Source organism: Osmerus mordax, chromosome 1 (assembly GCF_038355195.1).
Source record: "Osmerus mordax isolate fOsmMor3 chromosome 1, fOsmMor3.pri, whole genome shotgun sequence".
In the NCBI taxonomy this organism is placed as follows: Eukaryota; Metazoa; Chordata; class Actinopteri; order Osmeriformes; family Osmeridae; genus Osmerus; species Osmerus mordax.
The window spans coordinates 22,865,037-22,885,070 of NC_090050.1; the positions used below are offsets into that span (position 1 = coordinate 22,865,037).

The following is a 20,034-nucleotide window of genomic DNA, read 5'->3' on the forward strand; positions in this document are numbered from 1 at the left end:
TTGGAATGGGGACACATTTGGACTAAATTACTAAAAACACAGAGACACTCTCGTTAAATAACAATGAAAAGGCCTTTACTGTCACGGCATGCTCATGATAAACCTCTAACACTGAAGCGTTAATAAAAGCGTCAAGCCTTCAAACAAAAATGCTTTTATCATGATCATCAAAATGGAAGGAATGGAAACACGCTTTAGTTTGGTAATGCTGCATTTGGTTTATGGATTCTCCACAAACAGCACCACATAACATCTCCAAAGCAATAATAACATATACATCTCGAACTTGTGTGCATGTGAGAGAGTAAGGATGTGTGTATGAGAGAGTGTGTGTATGTGTCTGCAACATCTACAGTACAACCGTAAAAAGTCACATGACAAATGGCTAGTACAGCCATACAGCCCAGGTCCAGATAAATATACAAATTACAAAACTGCAGACTGGAACACACCACTCTTCTCCCACAGGCCAGTGTTGTCTACCTCCCTTCAGACCTCAGGAAGGAGTGAGGCCAGTCTCAGGCGATGCGGCCAAAGCTGTAGCCGAAGCGGTTATAAGGAGCTACGTCGACATTGCAGCTAGCCTTGATGTTCCTGAAAGAGTTGCAGTTGAAGTCCGCCACCAGCTTCTTCTGCCCCGATCTGTACGGCGTCACGGGCACCTGCACGCGGACACGGTGATCTGGGAGCAACGAGGCCAGCCTGGGGAGACAAACACACACTCAGACCCTGTTGCAGTTCATCCCCTGACCTCTGACCTGTGCACCTCTGGAGGTCTGAGTTGCATGGATGTGATATGGGTGGAGGGATTCTTTCTGAGAGTTCTTAGCAGAGTGCTTCCAACTGAGGCCTGTGTGTGTGACAGTGTGAGTCTAAATGTGTGTGTAAGAGTGTGAGTTTGTGTTGAGTGCATGCGAGATTGAGTGTGTGTGTGTGTAAGAAAGTGTGTATGTGTGTGTGAGAGTGAGTGTGTGCGTGTAAGAGTGTGTGTGTGTGTAAGGAGTGGGACCTCTGACCTGGTCTCCACAGAGCTCTGCAGAACTCCACTGCCCGTCACCGTGATGGTGCAGTCTGTCAGAGCTTCATCCAGGGGGTTCATGAACACCACCTCTGCCATCAGCTCACGGTACTGCTGTGCTGGGCCCACGCTCTACAACACACACAGGGTAAACAAAGTTATCCTCTAGACATAGACACAAACATACACATAAACAGACAGACATGCAGACAGACAGACATGCAGACAGACAGACAATGCAGTCAGACAGATGGACAGACATGCAGTCAGACAGACAAGAGGAAGGAGACCCACAGTGATGGTGAGGGCAGGGTCTTTCGGTACGATCTCCATCTCTGTCAGGTAAACATTCTTTGTGTTCTTCTGGTCCGTAGCCAACGCTGACACCCTCATACTGTTGTTCTCCAACATGTGTTCTCCGTACACGGAGAACGGGATCAGGATGGGGACAGTTAGCTCTGGAAAACAAACACGATCTAGTGTCAGTAACAGTACTACAGTCCTTCATGCAATTGAAGTGTAATTTCACTATTAGGGTAGTGTTCAGCCGGGAGCAGCGAGTCAGATAGATGGGGAGGGTTGAACAGCAGCTAGGTAGGCAGGGTTAGACAGAGGCAGTAAGTCAGAGTTATACAGAGGTCAGATGGCCAGTGTTTTACAGAGGCTGCGAGGCAGGGTTAGAGACAGAGGGACAGTGTAATACAGAGGCTGAGTTAGACCGAGGCAGTGAGGCAGGGTTATACAGAGGCAGGGTGGCTCCAGTACCTTGCCCAGGGGCCAGCTGGAGCTGCTTCTCCTCCGTCTGCACCTGAGAGGCGGGGGTGCCGGTGTACTTCATGGCCTGGACGTTGATGTGCAGCAGCAGGCTGCAGGGGGCGCCAGCCAGGCTCCGCACCACCAGCTTCAGCCTGATGTCGGCCCCGCTCAGGGGCTTGCCCTCCACCACGACCTTCATCTCCACGGCCCCCGCAGCCACTGGCCCGTTAGGCGTTCCATTGGTGTTTGAGGTGGTGTTTCCGGTGGTGGGTGCGGTGGGCGTTCCTGTGGGTGTCCCGGTAGGATTTCCAGAGGGTTCGCCCGCCTCCTTGTCCTCCTTCTTGGGCTTGAAGCCGCCGCTCACAGCCCGGTTGAAAGAAACTCTCTCGTCTGTGGTGCCTGGAGGACGGACACGCAAGAGACCAGGTGAGACATGACACACACGTTGTCTGCATGCGTGTGTCTGTGCTGAACCTGTTTATCAATGTTGCAGCTGCCTGACGTGTGTGTGTGTATGTTTTGTTTATGTGTGTGTGTGTACTGACCCTCTCTGTGTTTGTAGTTGTCAGTGATGTTCTGTCTCTTGTCACTGCCCACGCTCTTGGTGCTGATGTTCTGTCCCACGGAGACGGCGTCAGAGAAGATCCTCTTCTTGGATCCATCCTTCGCCACCAGCCACGTCACATGGTCGGCGTTGACTTCGGCGAACACGAAAGGGACGTCATACAGCACGTCGGTGTGGCCCAGGCGGATGGCCTTGACCGGGGTGGGGCCACAGCAGTACACGCCTGGGGGGAGGGGGAGGTGGTGGAGAAGGAAGTGGAGGAGGAGGATGAGGAGGAGGTTGAGGAGAAAGAAGAGAAAGAGAGGGAAGAGGAGGAGAAGGATTAGAAGGAGGAAAAGGAGAGGAAAGAGGAGGTGGAAGAGAAGGATGAGGAGAAGGAGGTGGAGGTGGAGAAGGAAGCGCAGGAGGAGGAAGAGGAGGAGGAGCAGAAAGAGGAGGAGGAGAAAGATGACATTCCATCTAGTGATAAGGGCTCTAGAGTAAATGCACGTTATGCTGAGATTTCTGGACCATACCATTGCTCTTCTCCTGAGGGGTGGGGTCCAGTACCTGCCAGCCGTCGTACATAGAGTCATCTGACAAGTCGGGACGCTTCATCCAGGCTTCCACCCACACATGGTAGTTCCTGTGATGACAACAAACAACCACATTCTACAACACGATTCTACCACAGCTGTAATCCAGGCCTGCTGAACCCCACCGGAGTCATGCAGTAATCCAGACGTGACAGATGGACTGTCTGTACAGCACTCTTACGGGACAGATAGATGGTTGATTTACACTTGTGTGTTGTGTGTAAAAGGCCAGCAGGCCCTGTTCCCCACCAGACACTGTCGCTGCTAGCTTTCTCCAAGACTCCATAGTCTCCGTAGAACTCGTCCACTGTCAGGCTGCCATCCGTGTCATGGGCCGACTGGAAGTTGGTGACGATTCGACACGGGATCCCCAGACATCTCAACACTGGGGGGGGGGGGGGGAGAGGGAGGGGAGGCATGTGAGGAAAGATGGTGATACAGGGACAGAGGGAAGGAGTGAAAGAGAGAGGAGTGCGAGAAAGAAAGGGAGGGAGGGAGAAAAGAGAGAGGGAGGGAAGGACAGAAGGAAGGAGCGAAACAGAAGAGAGGAGAGAAAGAGAGAGAGAAAAGGAGGAAGGGAGAGATGAAAGGAGAGAGAAGGTAAGGAGTGAAAGCGAGAAGAGAGAGAGGAGGGATTGCGAGAGAAAGCGAGAGGGAGGATGAGAGTCCGTGGGGGACATGGGGCTGTGGGGGTTTGGCTTCTCTACCTGTGCACATGACACCGGCATACACCCAGCACTGCCCGTACTTGACAGGGTTGCAGTCAAACTTCCGCCAGCGTCGCAGGATGTCCACACTGCCGTTCCATTGGGTGGGGCTGACCCCTCCGGCGAACGAGTTGCCCCAGTTTCCCAGCACCACCCCGCGGTCATCGTTGCAATTTATCTGACGGTCAGAGAACAGTCGGGTCACACTGGTGCCGTCACCTGAGAAGGGTTTCTGGGATGCACTAAGGATGAAGTGGTGTTGACATTTGACGTTTTATTCGTGTAGCTGATGCTTTTATCTGAAGCGTTGGAATAAAAAGTGCACGTAGAAAGTATAGGAGAGATCAAGGAGCAGAAGGGCAAAGTTCCACAGTGTTTGATGGTCAAGGAACAGGCGTAAGTTGCCATAGTGCATGGCGCTTAGTTACCATGGCGCTGACTACACGGCTGACGTAGATGGGGTTGCAGCGGGCGGAGAAGTCTTGTGAAGCGTCACTCAGACACTTGGGGTTGACATCCAACAGCTTCACACAGATCTCCAACATGTCCTCCTCAAACTGTAGGGTCAGGGGTCAGGGTTAGCACGGATGAGGAATTAGCCGGTTACTACAATTATTTGTGTTTTATTAGTCATCGTTAGTTATAATGTTGGTTATTGTGATTGTAGTTTTTATTATAATTTGAAAGGCACTATGATGATTGATGTGACTGTGATTATAGTGTCTTATTGATTGTCAGCCCAAACACACAAACCTGATGGCTGGCGGACTGCTCCTGAATCGTGACAACCAATCGGTGTGGTTGTGTTTGTATGTATTTTTGTATTGGTGCGTGTGTGTTTCTGTGTGTGTCTGTGCGTACCTGTCCTAAGTTCCAGGCCAGGGTGTCGATGTAGTTGTCCGAACCACGATAGATGATGCTCTGCTCTTTCATAACATACTCCTGCCTCTCTTCCTCCACACTTAGGTAGACCCAGTCATCTGACACACACACAACACACACATACACACACACCACACAGTCAGCTTCAGATTTACATGACCATGATCTCCTGAGCTCAGCTCCACAGCAGCCTGCCTCTTACGTCAACTTCACACAGTTTTTTATGGACTGTTGAGAGACACTTTATGGATCAGTCCCAGCACGTGACAGAATGAGCGAAGCTAGTTCACGCAGGGCAATCGGGCAGCACGCGTCATCCGCTCATTACCACACGTGTGTTAGCCAGCACAAGCCCATTGGGCCACGTCTGATAAGATGGCCAATTAAAAGGCCATGCGGATACGCACGCACTCACCCCGGTTGTTGTATATGATGAGTGCTGCTGCCGCCCTCCACCGTCCCCTTCTCCCCCGTGCTGTCTGTATGTTCTATCCATCAGGGGGATTATATCTCTATGGCTCCCTGTCTCATATGTCATGTACTGTATGTATGTGTCGCATCGAGGAGGCAGGGAGTGCTTCCCTTAGATCATACGCTCCGCCAAAGTCAAACGTATTTCCATGTCATGGTCTCAATAAATGCTCAAATCTAATACGTGATTGTTTTGTCTGAACTGTTTACGGGCTGTTTTACCTTTACACCAGGGGTTGAACAGCATCAGCAGGCTTCCCACACTGGTCCCGTTCGGCTCCCCCTCCTTGGTCTTCACAAACAGGGAGTACTGACCCACGGGGGCGTTCGCTGGAGGGGTCACGGCCAGGGTCACACTTCCTGCCAACAGCACTGTCTTCGGGTCGAGCTCCGCCCCCCACGCCGCTGTCCCCGTTTTGCTGTTGGGGAAACTGAACACTGACCGGGTGCCGAGAGATTCTGAAGCCTGGAGGCCTGGAGGGGGGGGGGGGGGGGGTTAGGTAGGTAGGGGGCAAGGGTGGAGGATAGAGGAGGGAGGGAGGGGTGGAAAATGAGAGGGAGGGGCAGAGAGAGGGAGGAAGAAGGGAAGGAGGCATGGAGGGAGGGATCAGACACACAAGATGTTGACATTGTTTGTTCAAAGTGGAGGAACCAAGTTGCAAGTATTTCTCATCCTGGGGGCAGAGTTCGATAACGTACCCGTCTCAGCGGTGATCAGGAGTGTGTCGGAGGCAGGGTTGAAGGGGCGGGGCAGCCTGAGGGTCAACAGAAAGGACTGCCCCCTCCGCACGATCAGACGCTGCTTGCTGATGTCATTGGTCCGGTGGGCGGAGTTATTGGCCTCGCAGTGGAGGTCCACTTTATTCACAACTAGAATACAGCCCGCACCCACATAAACACAAAGCAACCAGTTTACAATCAGATGTGAGTTTACGTCAAAATGTGGTGCAGATCCACCCTGCCCCACCCATACACCAAGCAGCTTGACCAGGTCAACTGGATCAATCTGACGAGACCACTGAAAGCCTCTTAGATCCTGTTAAACTGCTAGTTAACCTTGTTGCGACAGCTGTTACAGTTAAACTAGCTGTTACTGTTGAACGAGCAGTTACTGTTTCTAGCTCTCAATGTGTGTAAACTAAAAGGCTGTCAGGAGTGAAGCTCCAAACCCTCTGAGTCTCACTGCAGCCAGCCAGTCAACCAGCCAGCCAGCAAGCCGACCAGCCTGCCAGGCAGCCAGCCAGTCAGGGTGCCAGCTGCCAGCCAACCAGCCAGCCAACCAAGCAGCCAGTCAAACAGCCGGCTAGCCAGTGATCTGGAGAGCCAATGCCACTCTGGGAATGCATCGGTGTGATCTAGGCGTGGAAAATATAATTGTTTCTACTAGAATACAGTAGATGGTTCAAGTTCAACCTGTTTTCTGGATATAATAAGCTAAATGATTACTGACAGCCATGGGAACTTGAACAATGAATGGAAAAAACAGTTCAGAGATCTTATTAGAAAAATATTAAAACGGGAGTTAGGTGGCTGAGCGGTTAGAGAATCGGGCTAGTAACCAGAAAGTCGCTGGTTCAATACCCGGCCATATCACATTACGTTGTGTCCTTGGGCAAGGCACTTCACCCAACTTGCCTCGGGGGAATGTCCCTGTACTTACTGTAAGTCGCTCTGGATAAGAGCGTCTGCTAAATGACTAAATGTAAATGTAAAACAGTATACCAAACTATACAGTGTAAATTATGGATGTATACTAACCAGTGCTGAATTGCACAGTAAAAATTCCTAGCATATCCTAAACATTACTGAACTATAGACTAATTAACTGTTTCCTAACTAGCACTGTACTGCAGGTGTTGTTTTATAAAAACTCTACAAGTGGTCAGGGTTAGTATTTTATTTGACCAGCTAGTGGTATTTTCTTTTTCTGCACTGAACTACAGAATCTCTTTATTCTAACCAGTACTGTACACCAGAATAAATTCTACCTAGTGCTAAACTACAAAACCTAAACTCATTCAAACTAGTATGTAATCTATGTTGACTCCTACTGTAAGCAACCTCTCAATCCACAAGAATCTACGGAGCTGACTTACCCAGATCCATGTCAGAAGTCTCAAAGCTGCGTGTCTCTTCACAGGGTCAGAAGTTCAAATCTGCGTGTCTCTTCACAGGGTCAGAAGTCTCAAAGCTGCGTGTCTCTTCACAGGGTCAGAAGTCTCAAAGCTGCGTGTCTCTCAACAGGGTCAGAAGTCTCTAAGCTGCGTGTCTCTTCACAGGAGGACAGTAGGCTGGTCTGGCTGCTCTCTCTCCAGCTGCAGGGAATTAGCAGAGGTGAAGGAGTCTCCGGCTCTTAAACACTTCCTAGAGAGGCAGTTTGGTGAGAGAGGGATGGTCACTGAGTCAACCGTTCACACTCTCTCTGTCAGGGAACCTGTTGGGTCTGTTCAAGATGACAGATGAAGTCAGGTTGGGTAAGATCAGGGTCGATGAGGAAGACAGGGGCCGCTCTTTCTTTTTCTGTGGGGGGACACAGCTTTGCCTCCATTACAGTTCAGTGTGTTGCTCATGGTCAGTTGAAATCACAGACCGAGAACCACAATTTCAAATCTCATCTGTTTCTTTATTGTCAGGGTTTTAAACCAAACCAATTAACAAGGTGATTAATTTCCTTTATTGAATAACATACCCACACATTACGTACTTCTATAACAGTGAGTAAAGTACAGATGTCCAGCCCAGTACAGTGAGTTACGGTAACAGAAGTGTTACAGTGCCATCTATTGGCTAAAAGAGGAAAATGTTCTGGTATTGTGACTGACACGTTTTTTTTCTTGACATATATACTTTGTATCTCTGTTAAAATGTATACTATACTATACCATACTATACTAGGTCAACAATTTCCGGTAGCTAGCAGTTACAGAAGTTGAAATACGTTTCACTGTGGTGTGCATAGCCAATAGCAGTTTGCTATTTAACGTTATTTTATATCAAAGTTTTGAGTTGTATAAAAGTTTCAAAACGGAAAAAAAAGTTTGGAGAGATTAAAATAATATTTTTGAAAAAAGGTTTTTAGAAAACTAGAAACCTTTTTTGTTGTGTTTGTGAAAAAAAAGTTTTTAAATGTTCAAAAAAAAAGTTTTATTTGAAGCTAGGAGCAAGATCTGGGTTCAAAGACACAAATCTAGGAGTTTGGGTTATCTTCCCAAAATGACGATTAACAATGTACATGGGATTCTGTGCTGCTGCCCTTCAAGAAATAGAGAAAAGGGGTTACAAATTGTAGTCTCGAGCTACATCGACAATGATGAATGTAAGGTTCAGTCTATCTAACTCACAAAGTAAAAGTAGTTCACTAGTTATCTAAAGGATTTGAGCAGTAACATTAGCTAGGCTAACTGCTAGGCAGTTTGTGAACGATTTTTAGCTACATTGTAATGTACTCAGTTATCTGATTGTCAGCTTGCTTGCTAGTTGTTCATGTTAACTGATAAATAATTGGTCTGTCATATTTGTTCTCTATGGATAGTGTAACATGTCTTTCTCAGTTTCTAACAAAACTGTCTTGATATTAAAAGTCACGTTTCTAACTTCACCGGAAGTGCTCGTGTGCATAGCCAATATAGCTGTTAGCTATTTATGTTATATGAAATAAAGAATATATTGTGCTTATTAAAGTTATGCATTGTGCTTATTAAAGTTATGAACTTAGAAGTGTGCTCAGGCTTAAACATTGGGTCTCACACTGAGTGTGGGACGCAGGCTGTTCTTTGTGTCTCTATCTCTTCATTTTCAGAAACAACCTTGAAACCGGGTGGAGACGGCACCCGAGCAGGTGGGACGCGCGTAGGCAAGAACAACTCCCTGACGCACGAGAGAACAAGCTCAACCCTTTTTTGATACTTGTGTTTTCAATTGAATTGTACATGATATGCTGGGGCAGGGAAAGATAGCCAGTTGGACTTCGTGAACCAGCCCAAACTCTGTTGCGGGTAGGGAAACGTAGACAACCCCAGAGCTCTGTACTTGTTGATTTCCAACTGCTGCATTAAAGCTGATATTATCGGACCTCTGCAACTCCAGACCACTCTTTCTAGAACACAGATTTGTGTAATTGAATACCATCATTACATATTGGAATAGACACATAGATTTTGAATCCTTCAGAAACTACAGGAATGATTGTAGGCGTAAAACGATTTGAGCAATGCAAGTGGGAAAGGCTACTGTCTACATGGCATAGCATATAATACATTGGACATAAGTCGTGTCGTTTGTGAGTGTTTACATCCAGGATATTTTAGCCAGCCTGGGGCGGTTCTAGGCACGGGCGAACTGGGCAGGCGTCGGGGGTGGCATGAAGAGAGGGGCGGAATTTTCCGGAATTTTCTGTTTGGCGCCCTCTGCTGGCATAAAAGTGTATTGCGTTTGTGTGTTTTCGCAATTGTATTGCATTGTAACGGCATTGTCGTGCTCTTTACTGGGTTCGGGGGGCGGCAGGACACAACAATGCCGTTACAATGCAATTGCCCGGGGCGCCAAATGGACCGCCACCATTTAATTGGTTGAGGCAGGGCCGGCCCAAGCCTTAATGGGGCCTTAAGCAGAATTGATTTGGGGGCCCCTCGGTGACGCTGAGAGGCATCATTTACATTTTGTCATTTTAGCAGACGCTCTTATCCAGAGCGACTTACAGTAAGTACAGGGACATTCCCCCCGAGGCAAGTAGGGTGAAATGCCTTGCAAGTTAAGCTGCAAGTTAATGTGCTCTTGGGGGCCCTCTGGTGGCCAAGCAGCCGCTTACTTCGCTTATGCCTTGGGCCGGCTCTGGGTGGAGGTCTCCTGCAGTCATCACTTCTACACTACCCCGGTCCCCACTTCTCCTCACCCTTGCCCAGGGGTGCAGATGGAATTTTGAACTTTTGAATGGGGGGGGGGAGGGACCAAGCTGTCAGGAAATGATTCCAACTGAATTAGCTAGTTGTTTTGTGTAATAATTTATATACATATAGCTACTGAAGCTGCAATAAACATTAGTATGTCAATCACGCACCAAAACTTCATGCCCTCTGCAAATGTTTTATTTAAACATTTGATCTCGGCAGGATGTAAATGATTACAAATATAACTATGCTAAAAATGACTAAAATGTGACTAATGACTAATGTAAACAACAATGTGTATGAAAACGGAAGTATAAACACTTAAACAACAGCTTTACATGAATAAAAATAAGTATAGCCTACATAGCATGAAATGTTAAATGAAATTTACACTTTACTAACTAACGTAATCTCCATGACAACCAGGAAGACGCCAAGCCTAAAAGCACAAACGCCGGCTCCAAAAATACTTTAAATAAGCATAATACACTTTATTTATTTTTTCAAGTGTTGTAGTACTTTTGTCTGGCCAACGGTACAAACGCTAATACATGCTAACATCGCTAACATCGCCTAATCAGCTGTGCAGTTATTAACTGATGCTTGTGGCCTTACGTAGGGAGAGTGGAGGGGATGGATCGGGGTCACTATGAATCTGGGGACCCTCCCCTCATCCCTAACCTCCCTGGTCTCACCCCTCCCTGCACCCCTTCCCTCATCCCTAACCTCCAAGGTCTCATCCCTGTTTTGACGCCCATCTAACATTAAATACATGTAGATGTATTTACATCTACATGCTCTTATGTTTCTTCCCATTGGCACTTATTTGCTTTTCACAATGTATGCTTCATGTTTTGGCTACCCGCAATGTTTTTGGGGTTATCTTGTTGTTTATGAATTTGGTGAGTGTGTGCATTTCACAAAATGGGGCTAGTACGTGTAACCACAGTACGCTTCAGGCATGTAAGACTTTATTAGCCAGAGTTAGCAGGGGGTGCATTTCGTGGCAAGAAGGAATACAACAAGCCTGCCATGAAATGCACCCCCCTCTATTGTCTGTTCTGTATATCCCAGCATCAAATGATTCTTACTGTACACTGAGGGGACAAATTTGAGTAACCAGAGTAAGTTTCAGGCATGTAACACTTTCCTGGTCAGAATTAGCAGGGGGTGCATAGCATTTACATCAAATGGAAAACAAAGCCTGCCATGAAATGCTCTCCCCCCTGCATACGTTTCTTCCCTTCTACCCCAGCAGAATGTAAATTTAATAGCATACATTTAATACCAATACGTGTATGTATAGGGTGGACAGGTCTGAAAACAGAATAGGCCATGGTAGGTGGGGGATTATTACGTTTTATTTTGACATTTATTGCATTTATTTCATTAACTTACACAATAAGAGTAAGGCTCAATTGTTACCTTTACTTTTCCCTCAGAATATCAGAATCAGAAAGGGTTATAATCGCCATGAAAGTTTGCACAGACAAGGAATTTACTTTGGCAGGAAAGTGCATACAATAAACATATAGGCAGGAGTGTCGTTAGTATAATCAAAAGTGTGAGTTTTAACAATTTATTTTATTAGTCAGTGGATTCATTTAGATTGATAATCCCGGAAAAAATAGACGCAGTATCCCAATCAACGCTTGTAAAAGTGTTTAACCGAAAACACAAACCGATGCACGCAGAATTCCATGTCAGAGCGCTCTTCTGAGCTTGCCAAATAGCCACTGCAGCACGCACACAGAAATCCAGGTGTCAGACTCGGCATACAAGTCAGAATTGAGGTAGGCTAAGAAAACATTACAAAACTAAAGATAGTTTCTAAATGATAGGCCTACCGATCATCTTATTTAGACTAAAACCCCCCCAAAAATGTACATGACGCGGTCAAATGAATGCAAAAAAATGCGCGCTAGCATTAACTATTGATGTCCCTGCCAAACAAAAGGGTTATGAATTGAAGTGCCTGTGCCCCAGTAGAGTTTTATGTCTAACAACACCTCTGCATATAGGAATCTTAAAACTTAAATATGTGGTACTATACAAAAGGAACAAAGTCTACCTAATACTAAGGGGATTTAGAATTAAAATACAATATAATATATCAAACTTCAAGTGAGTTTGAGAGCAACCATAAGGTTTCTGTAAAAGGTCACATGACAAATGGCTAGTACAGCCACACAGCCCAGGTCCAGATACATATACAAATCTGACCTCAGGAAAGGGTGAGGCCAGTCTCAGGCGATGTGGCCAAAGCTGTAGCCGAAGCGGTTGTAAGGAGCTACGTCGATGTTGCAGCTAGCCTTGATGTTCCTGAAGGAGTTGCAGTTGAAGTCCGCCACCAGCTTCTTCTGCCCCCACCTGTACGGCGTCAGGGGCACCTGCACGCGGACACGACGACCTGGGAGCAACAAGGCCAGCCTGGGGAGACAAACACACACTCAGACCCTGTTGCAGTTCATCCCCTGACCTCTGACCTGTGCACCTCTGGAGGTCTGAGTTGCATGGATATGATATGGGTGGAGGGATTCATTCTGAGAGTTCTTAGCAGAGTGCTTCCACCTGAGGCCTGTGTGTGTGACAGTGTGAGTCTGATTGTGTGTGTAAGAGTGTGGGTGTGAGTTTGTGTTGAGTGTGTGTGTGTGTGTAGGAAAGTGTGTATGTGTGTGCGAGTGTGTATGTGTGTAAGGGGTGGGACCTCTGACCTGGCCTCCTCAGAGCTCTGCAGAACTCCGCTGCCTGTCACCGTGATGGTGCAGTCTGTCAGAGCTTCATCCAGGGGGTTCATGAACACCACCTCTGCCATCAGCTCATGGTACTGCTGTGCTGGGCCCACGCACTGAAACACACACACACACACACAGTGTCAACAAAGTTATCCTCAAGACCAGACACAGACATACACATAAACAGACAGACATGCAGACAGACAGACAATGCAGTCAGACAGATGGGCAGACAGTCAGGCAGACAGAAAGACAGGCACGCAGACAGATGGACAGACATGCAGACAGACAGGAGGAAGGAGACCCACAGTGATGGTGAGGGCAGGGTCTTTCGGTATGATCTCCATCTCCGTCAGGTAAACGTTCTTTGGGTCCTTCTGGTCCGTAGCCAACGCCGACACCTTCAGACTGTTGTTCTCCAACATGTGTTCTCCGTACACGGAGAACGGGATCAGGATGGGGACAGTTAGCTCTGGAAAACACACAAGCACAATCTAACATCAGTAACAGTACTACAGTCCTTCATGCAATTGAAGTGTCATCGCACTATTAGGGTGGTGACAGACACAAGGTCTTCATATGTCAGCCTGGAGCAGAGAGGCAGATAGATGGGGAGGGTTGAACAGCAGGTAGGTAGGCAGGGTTAGACAGAGGCAGTAAGTCAGAGTTATACAGAGGTCAGATGGCCAGTGTTTTACAGAGGCTGCGAGGCAGGGTTAGAGACAGAGGGACAGTGTAATACAGAGGCTGAGTTAGACCGAGGCAGTGAGGCAGGGTTATACAGAGGCAGGGTGGCTCCAGTACCTTGCCCAGGGGCCAGCTGGAGCTGCTTCTCCTCCGTCTGCACCTGAGAGGCGGGGGTGCCGGTGTACTTCATGGCCTGGACGTTGATGTGCAGCAGCAGGCTGCAGGGGGCGCCAGCCAGGCTCCGCACCACCAGCTTCAGCCTGATGTCGGCCCCGCTCAGGGGCTTGCCCTCCACCACGACCTTCATCTCCACGGCCCCCGCAGCCACTGGCCTGTTAGGCGTTCCATAGGTGTTTGAGGTGGTGTTTCCGGTGATGGGTGCAAGGGTGGGTGCGGGGGTGGGGGTGGGTGCGGGGGTGGGTCTTGTGGTGGGTGTGGGGGTGGGTCCTGTGGTGGGTCCGGTGGTGGGTGCGGTGGGCGTTCCTGCGGGTGTCCCGGTAGGTTTTCCAGAGGGTTTGCCGCCGCTCACAGCCCGGTTGAAAGAAGCTCTCTCGTCCGTAGTGCCTGGAGGACGGACACGCAAGAGACCAGGTGAGACATGACACACACAGTGTCTGCATGCGTGTGTGCTGAACCTGTTTATCAATGTTGCAGCTGCCTGGCATGTGTGTGTGTTTTGTTTGTGTGTGTGTACTGACCCTCTCTGTATTTGTAGTTGTCAGTGATGTTTTGTCTCTTGTCACTGCCCACGCTCTTGGTGCTGATTTTCTGTCCCACGGAGACGGTGTCTGTGTGGATCCTCTTCTTGGATCCATCCTTCGCCACCAGCCACGTCACCTTGTCGGCGTTGACTTCGGCGAACACGAAAGGGACGTCATACAGCACGTTGGTGTGGCCCAGGAGGATGGCCTTGACCGGGGTGGGGCCACAGCAGTACACGCCTGGGGGGAGGGGGAGGTGGTGGAGAAGGAGGAGGAGGAGTGGGAGGAGGAAGAAGAGAAAGAGAGGGAAGAGGAGGAGGAGAAGGAGGAGGGGGAGGAAAAGGAGAGGGAAGAGGAGGTGGAAGAGAAGGAGGTGGAGAATGAAGAGCAGGAGGAAGAGGAGGAGGAGAGGCAGAAGGAAGTCAAAGTAGAGGAGGAGGAAGAGAAAGATGACATTCCATCTAGTGATAAGGGCTCTGGAGTAAATGATTGTGATGCTCAGATTTTTGGACCATACCACTGCTCTTCTCCTGAGGGGTGGGGTCCAGCACCTGCCAGCCGTCGTACATAGAGTCATCTGACAAGTCGGGACGCTTCATCCAGGCTTCCACCCACACATGGAAGTTCCTGTGATGACAACAAACAACCACATTCTACAACACGATTCAACCACAGCTGTAATCCAGGCCTGCTGAACCCCACCGGAGTCATGCAGTAATCCAGACGTGACAGATGGACTGTCTGTACAGCACTCTTAGGGGACAGATAGATGGTTGATTTACACTTGTGTGTTGTGTGTAAAAGGCCAGCAGGCCCTGTTCCCCACCAGACACTGTCGCTGCTAGCCTTCTCCAAGACTCCATGGTCTCCGTAGAACTCGTCCACTGTCAGGCTGCCATCCGTGTCATGGGCCGACTGGAAGTTGGTGACGATTCGACACGGGATCCCCAGACATCTCAACACTGGGGGGGGGGGAGAGGGAGGGGAGGCATGTGTGGAAAGATGGTGAGACGGACAGAGGGAAGGAGTGAAAGAGAGAGGAGTGCGAGAAAAAAAGGGAGAAAAGAAAAGAGAGAGGGAGGGAAGGACAGAAGGAAGGAGAGAAACAGAAGAGAGGAGAGAAAGAGAGAGAGAAAAGGAGGAAGGGAGAGATGAAAGGAGAGAGAAGGTAAGGAGTGAAAGCGAGAAGAGAGAGAGGAGGGATTGCGAGAGAAAGCGAGAGGGAGGATGAGAGTCCGTGGGGGACATGGGGCTGTGGGGGTTTGGCTTCTCTACCTGTGCACATGACACCGGCATACACCCAGCACTGCCCGTACTTGACAGGGTTGCAGTCAAACTTCCGCCAGCGTCGCAGGATGTCCACACTGCCGTTCCATTGGGTGGGGCTGACCCCTCCGGCGAACGAGTTGCCCCAGTTTCCCTGCACCACCCCGCGGTCATCGTTGCAATTTATCTGATGGTCAGAGAACAGTCGGGTCACACTGGTGCCGTCACCTGAGAAGGGTTTCTGGGATGCACTAAGGATGAAGTGGTGTTGACATTTGACGTTTTAAAAGCTGATGCTTTTATCTGAAGCGTTGGAATAAAAAGTGCACGTAGAAAGTACAGGAGAGATCAAGGAGCAGAAGGGCAAAGTTCCACAGTGTTTGGTGGTCAAGGAACAGGCGTAAGTTGCCATAGTGCATGGCGCTTAGTTACCATGGCGCTGACCACCCGACCGACGTAGATGGGGTTGCAGCGGGCGGAGAAGTCTTGCGAAGCGTCCCTCAGACACTTGGGGTTGACATCCAACAGCTTCACACAGATCTCCACCATGTCCTCCTCAAACTGTAGGGTCAGGGGTCAGGGTTAGCATGGATGAGGAATTAGCTGGTTACTACAATTATTTGTGTTTTATTAGTCATTGTTAGTTATGATATTGGTTATTGTGATTGTAGTTATGAATAGTGACCACCAATCGGTGTGTGTATGTGTGTTTGTATTAGTGTTTGTGTGTGTGTGTGTGTGTGCATGTGTGTGTTTCTGCATGTGTGTGTGCGTACCTGTCCTAAGTCCCAGGCCAGGCTGCTGATGTAGTTGTCCGAACCACGATAGATGATGCTCTGCTCTTTCATAACATACTCCTGCCTCTCTTCCTCCACACCCAGGTAGACCCAGTCATCTGACACACACACACCACACACACAAACAACACGCACACACACACCACACAGTCAGCTTCAGATGTACATGACCATGGTCTCCTGATCTCAGCTCCACAACAGCCTGCCTCTTAGGTCAACTTCACAGTTTTTTATGGACTGTTGAGAGACACTTTATGGATCAGTTCCAGCACGTGACAGACTGTTTACGGGCTGTTTTACCTTTACACCAGGGGTTGAACAGCATCAGCAGGCTTCCCACACTGGCCCCATTCGGTGCCCGCTCCTTGGTCTTCACAAACAGGGAGTACTGACCCACGGGGGCGTTCGCTGGAGGGGTCACGGCCAGGGTCACACTTCCTGCCAACAGCACTGTCTTCGGGTCGAGCTCCGCCCCCCACGCCGCTTTCCCCGTTTTGCTTTTGGGGAAACTGAACACTGACCGGGTGCCGAGAGATTCTGAAGCCCGGAGGCCTGGAGGGGGGGTAGGTGGAAAGGGGGCAAGGGTGGAGGATAGAGGATGGAGAGAGGGAGGGAGGGGTGGTAAAAGAGGGAGGAAGAAGGGAAGGAGGCATGGAGGGAGGGATCAGACACACAAGATGTTGACATTGTTTGTTCAAAGTGGAGGAACCAAGTTGCAAGTATTTCTCATCCTGGGGGCAGAGTTCGATAACGTACCCGTCTCAGCAGTGATCAGGAGTGTGTCGGAGGCAGGGTTGAAGGGGCGGGGCATACTGAGGGACAACAAGAAGGACTGCCCCCTCCGTACGATCAGACGCTGCTTGCTGATGTCATTGGTCCGGTGGGCGGAGTTATTGGCCTCGCAGTGGAGGTCCACTTTATTCACAACTAGAATACAGCCCGCACCCACATAAACACAAAACAACCAGTTTACAATCAGATGGGAGCTTATGCCAAAATGGGGTGCAGATCCACGCAGCCCCACCCATAAACCAAGCAGCTTTAGTCCAGTCAATTTAAGCCAAAATGGGGGTCAACCTAGGACAAATTGCAACATAAGAAAACTCAACTGATTTTGTATCTTCAATATGTCCTGAGTAAGGAAAAAAAAGCCCCAAAGAATCCCATTAGGGGAAAGTTTAGAAAAATACCCAAATATAGCCTATTCATACGCCTATTCATTCTTTTTCTTATGTGAATAGGGTAAAATCTTTAACCTTTAGATATCACCATGAAAATTACTGAGTTGATTACTTACATCAAACAAACAAAAAATGTATTACAAGTTTTTTTAGATTGTTAACATGGGCAAACAGTGCATAATCTAATTAGGTATGCGCTAATTTGCATAAATACCACAACATATCTAAACATTGGATATAGCCAGGTGAAAATGTCTTGTTGACATATAACAGTAAAAGACGTAATGTTAAGGTCTGAATGTAACCCATTTAGGCTACACAGAGGCAGGAAGAAGTACTTTAAACCAGCCTTTATTAATTATTATTGCAGAGATGGGGTTTGGGGCTGGGTCGTTTCACCAATAATAGTCGTACCACAGCTCAACACACATCCAGATGTTCCCAATAAATTGTAGTTGATCACCAGGTATGTTTTATTAATGTAGGTCGAATAATCCATTTAGGAGAAACAAAAGGAAATCTTTCTTACCTGAGTGACATAATTGGTACACACATCTCTCAATGTGTGTACCAATTTCCGGACTATAAATCGCATCAGTCAAAAATACGTCCCGAAGAGGAAAAAAACATATATACGTCGCATTGGACTATAAATCTCATTTATTTAGAAATTTATTTCACAAAATCCAAGACCAAGAACAAACATTTAATCTGGAAAGGCAAGTTATGCAACTACCCCATAGCACACAGAACAACAGGCTCGGGTATGTTAACGTCACACATTGTTATTCAGCTACACAATAGCATAAAGGAGTCAGGTGGCTGAGCGGTTAGGGAAGCGGGCTAGTAATCTGAAGGTTGCCAGTTCGATTCCCCGGCTGTGCCAAATGACATGTGTCCTTGGGCAAGGCACTTCACCCTACTTGCCTCGGGGGGAATGTCCCTGTACTTACTGTAAGTCGCTCTGGATAAGAGCGTCTGCTAAATGACTAAATGTAAATGTAAATAAAGAACATACCTGGGAGACTGAATAGGCTAGTTAACATAACAAGCCAACAAGTCCAACAAGCAAGTTACCGGTAAGCTAGTTCACCAAGCTCCCGATCTTAACCAGCCAGCCATGCAGGCAGGCAGGCATACTAAACAGTGCTGAATTGCACAGTAAAAAATCCTAGCATATCTTAACTACTGAACTATAGACTCAGGGGGATCGTTTGGCCCTTTTTACTGGGGCACGTGCCCCAGTATAAATCTGCTGTGCCCCAGTAAAATCGAAAGTTTGAGTTTTAACAATTTACTTTTAGTCAGTGCATTCATTTAGATTGATAATCACGGAAAAAATAAACGCAGTATCCCAATCAACGCTTGTCAAATCAAAGCAGTTTAACCGAAAACTCGCAGAATGCCCGCAGAATTCCAAGTCAGCGCGCTCTTCTGAGCTTGCCAAATAGCCACTGCAGCACGCACACAGAAGCAGGTGTCAGACTCGGCATACAAGTCAGAATTGTGGTAGTTTTCTAAATGATAGGCCTACCGATCATCTTACTTTGACAAAAACATAAAAACAATATTATATTAAGCTCAAAAAACAGTATTTGCGCTCAAATGAATGTGAAAGAAATGTGCACACTCGCATTAACTATTGATGTCCCTGCCAAAGCTGATATCAAACTTGCGTCCCTGAACTGTTGTGGGTTAAGCAAGGGGAGTTTCTATAGCCTAGTAGTGCATTGTGCTCAGCAAGCTTGGAAGAAAAAAAGGGATATGAATAACAACGCCCCTGTATAGACTACTTAACTTTTCTTAACTAGCACTGTACTGCAGGTGGTGTTTTATAAAAACTGTACAACAAGTGGTATTTTATAATGATGGTATAACAAGAGGTATGTTTTATCTAAATTGTATAGCACATGCTATTTTATAACAACTATAGAAACACTGCTGTTTTAGTGACGTACAGAAATTCATTCTCACTAGTATTGAACTACAGAAGGTCTTTATTCTAACCAGTACTGTACTCCAGTATAAATTCTACCTAGTGCTAAACTACAAAACCTCAACTCATTCAAACTAGAATGGAAACTATGTTGACTCCTACTGTAAGCAACCTCTCAATCCACAAGAATCTACGGAGCTGACTTACCCAGATCCATGTCAGAAGTCTCAAAGCTGCGTCTCTTCACAGGGTCAGAAGTCTCAAATCTGCGTGTCTCTCCACAGGTTCAGAAGTCTCAAAGCTGCGTGTCTCTCCACAGGTTCAGAAGTCTCAAAGCTGCGTGTCTCTCCACAGGTTCAGAAGTCTCAAAGCTGCGTGTCTCTCCACAGGTTCAGAAGTCTCAAAGCTGCGTGTCTCTCCACAGGTTCAGAAGTCTCAAAGCTGCGTGTCTCTCCACAGGGTCAGAAGTCTCAAAGCTGCGTGTCTCTTCACAGGGTCAGAAGACTCAAAGCTGCGTGTCTCTTCACAGGAGGACAGTAGGCTGGTCTGGCTGCTCTCTCTCCAGCTGCAGGGAATTAGCAGAGGTGAAGGAGTCTCCAGCTCTTAAATGCTTCCTAGAGAGGCAGTTAGAGCGTGAGAGAGGGATGGTCTCTGAGTCAACTGTTCACACTCCCTCTGTCAGGGAACCTCCTTTATTGAACAACATACCCACACATTATAATACTTCTATAACAGTGAAGACAGTACAGATGTCCAGCCCAGTACAGTGAGTTACGGTCACAGAAGTGTTACAGTCATCTATAGGCTAAAATAGGAACATCTTCTGGTATTGTGACAATGACACATTTTATTTCTTGACCTTATACTTTGT

The 20,034-nt window shown here is 47.7% G+C and overlaps 2 protein-coding genes across 3 annotated transcripts; both read right to left on the bottom strand.

Annotated features, from left to right (window-relative positions):
• Positions 1–60: 60 nt before the first annotated feature.
• On the bottom strand, positions 61–7,338 carry tgm8 (transglutaminase 8). Of its 2 annotated transcripts, none has more exons than XM_067233391.1 (14): positions 7,150–7,338; positions 7,071–7,080; positions 5,674–5,844; positions 5,197–5,448; positions 4,483–4,601; positions 4,050–4,178; positions 3,622–3,799; positions 3,164–3,299; positions 2,855–2,964; positions 2,320–2,562; positions 1,784–2,173; positions 1,313–1,476; positions 1,017–1,150; positions 61–702 (listed from the first exon to the last, which is right to left on the bottom strand). In XM_067233391.1, the coding sequence occupies exons 2-14, from the start codon at positions 7,078–7,080 to the stop codon at positions 519–521; spliced, it is 2,220 nt and encodes a 739-aa protein (XP_067089492.1). In that variant the 5' UTR covers positions 7,150–7,338; the 3' UTR covers positions 61–518. The 2 variants fall into 2 exon arrangements, with proteins under 2 accessions (XP_067089492.1, XP_067089498.1); XM_067233397.1 differs by having other exon boundaries at positions 7,071–7,096; positions 7,131–7,338.
• A 4,500-nt stretch (positions 7,339–11,838) lies between these two features.
• LOC136941095 (protein-glutamine gamma-glutamyltransferase 2-like) lies at positions 11,839–19,582 on the bottom strand. Its single transcript, XM_067233501.1, has 13 exons — positions 19,371–19,582; positions 16,803–16,973; positions 16,347–16,598; positions 16,026–16,144; positions 15,682–15,810; positions 15,259–15,436; positions 14,810–14,945; positions 14,501–14,610; positions 13,981–14,223; positions 13,400–13,846; positions 12,904–13,067; positions 12,575–12,708; positions 11,839–12,290 (listed from the first exon to the last, which is right to left on the bottom strand). Exons 1-13 carry the CDS (start codon positions 19,378–19,380, stop codon positions 12,107–12,109), a joined length of 2,277 nt encoding a protein of 758 aa, XP_067089602.1. The 5' UTR covers positions 19,381–19,582; the 3' UTR covers positions 11,839–12,106.
• Positions 19,583–20,034: the final 452 nt, after the last annotated feature.

Bases quoted from the DNA above. Each gene is read 5' to 3' on its own strand.
- tgm8 (XM_067233391.1), bottom strand. The intron at 4,602-5,196 runs GTAAAACAGCCC...TGTGTGTGTCAG, and splicing joins GTTCAACCCCTGGTGTAAAG to ATGACTGGGTCTACCTAAGT. The intron at 4,179-4,482 runs GTACGCACAGAC...CTGACCCTACAG, and splicing joins TGGCCTGGAACTTAGGACAG to TTTGAGGAGGACATGTTGGA.
- LOC136941095 (XM_067233501.1), bottom strand. The intron at 15,437-15,681 runs GTAACTAAGCGC...TCTGACCATCAG, and splicing joins GTCGGGTGGTCAGCGCCATG to ATAAATTGCAACGATGACCG. The intron at 13,068-13,399 runs GTACTGGAGCCA...TGTGTTTTCCAG, and splicing joins CCAGCTGGCCCCTGGGCAAG to AGCTAACTGTCCCCATCCTG.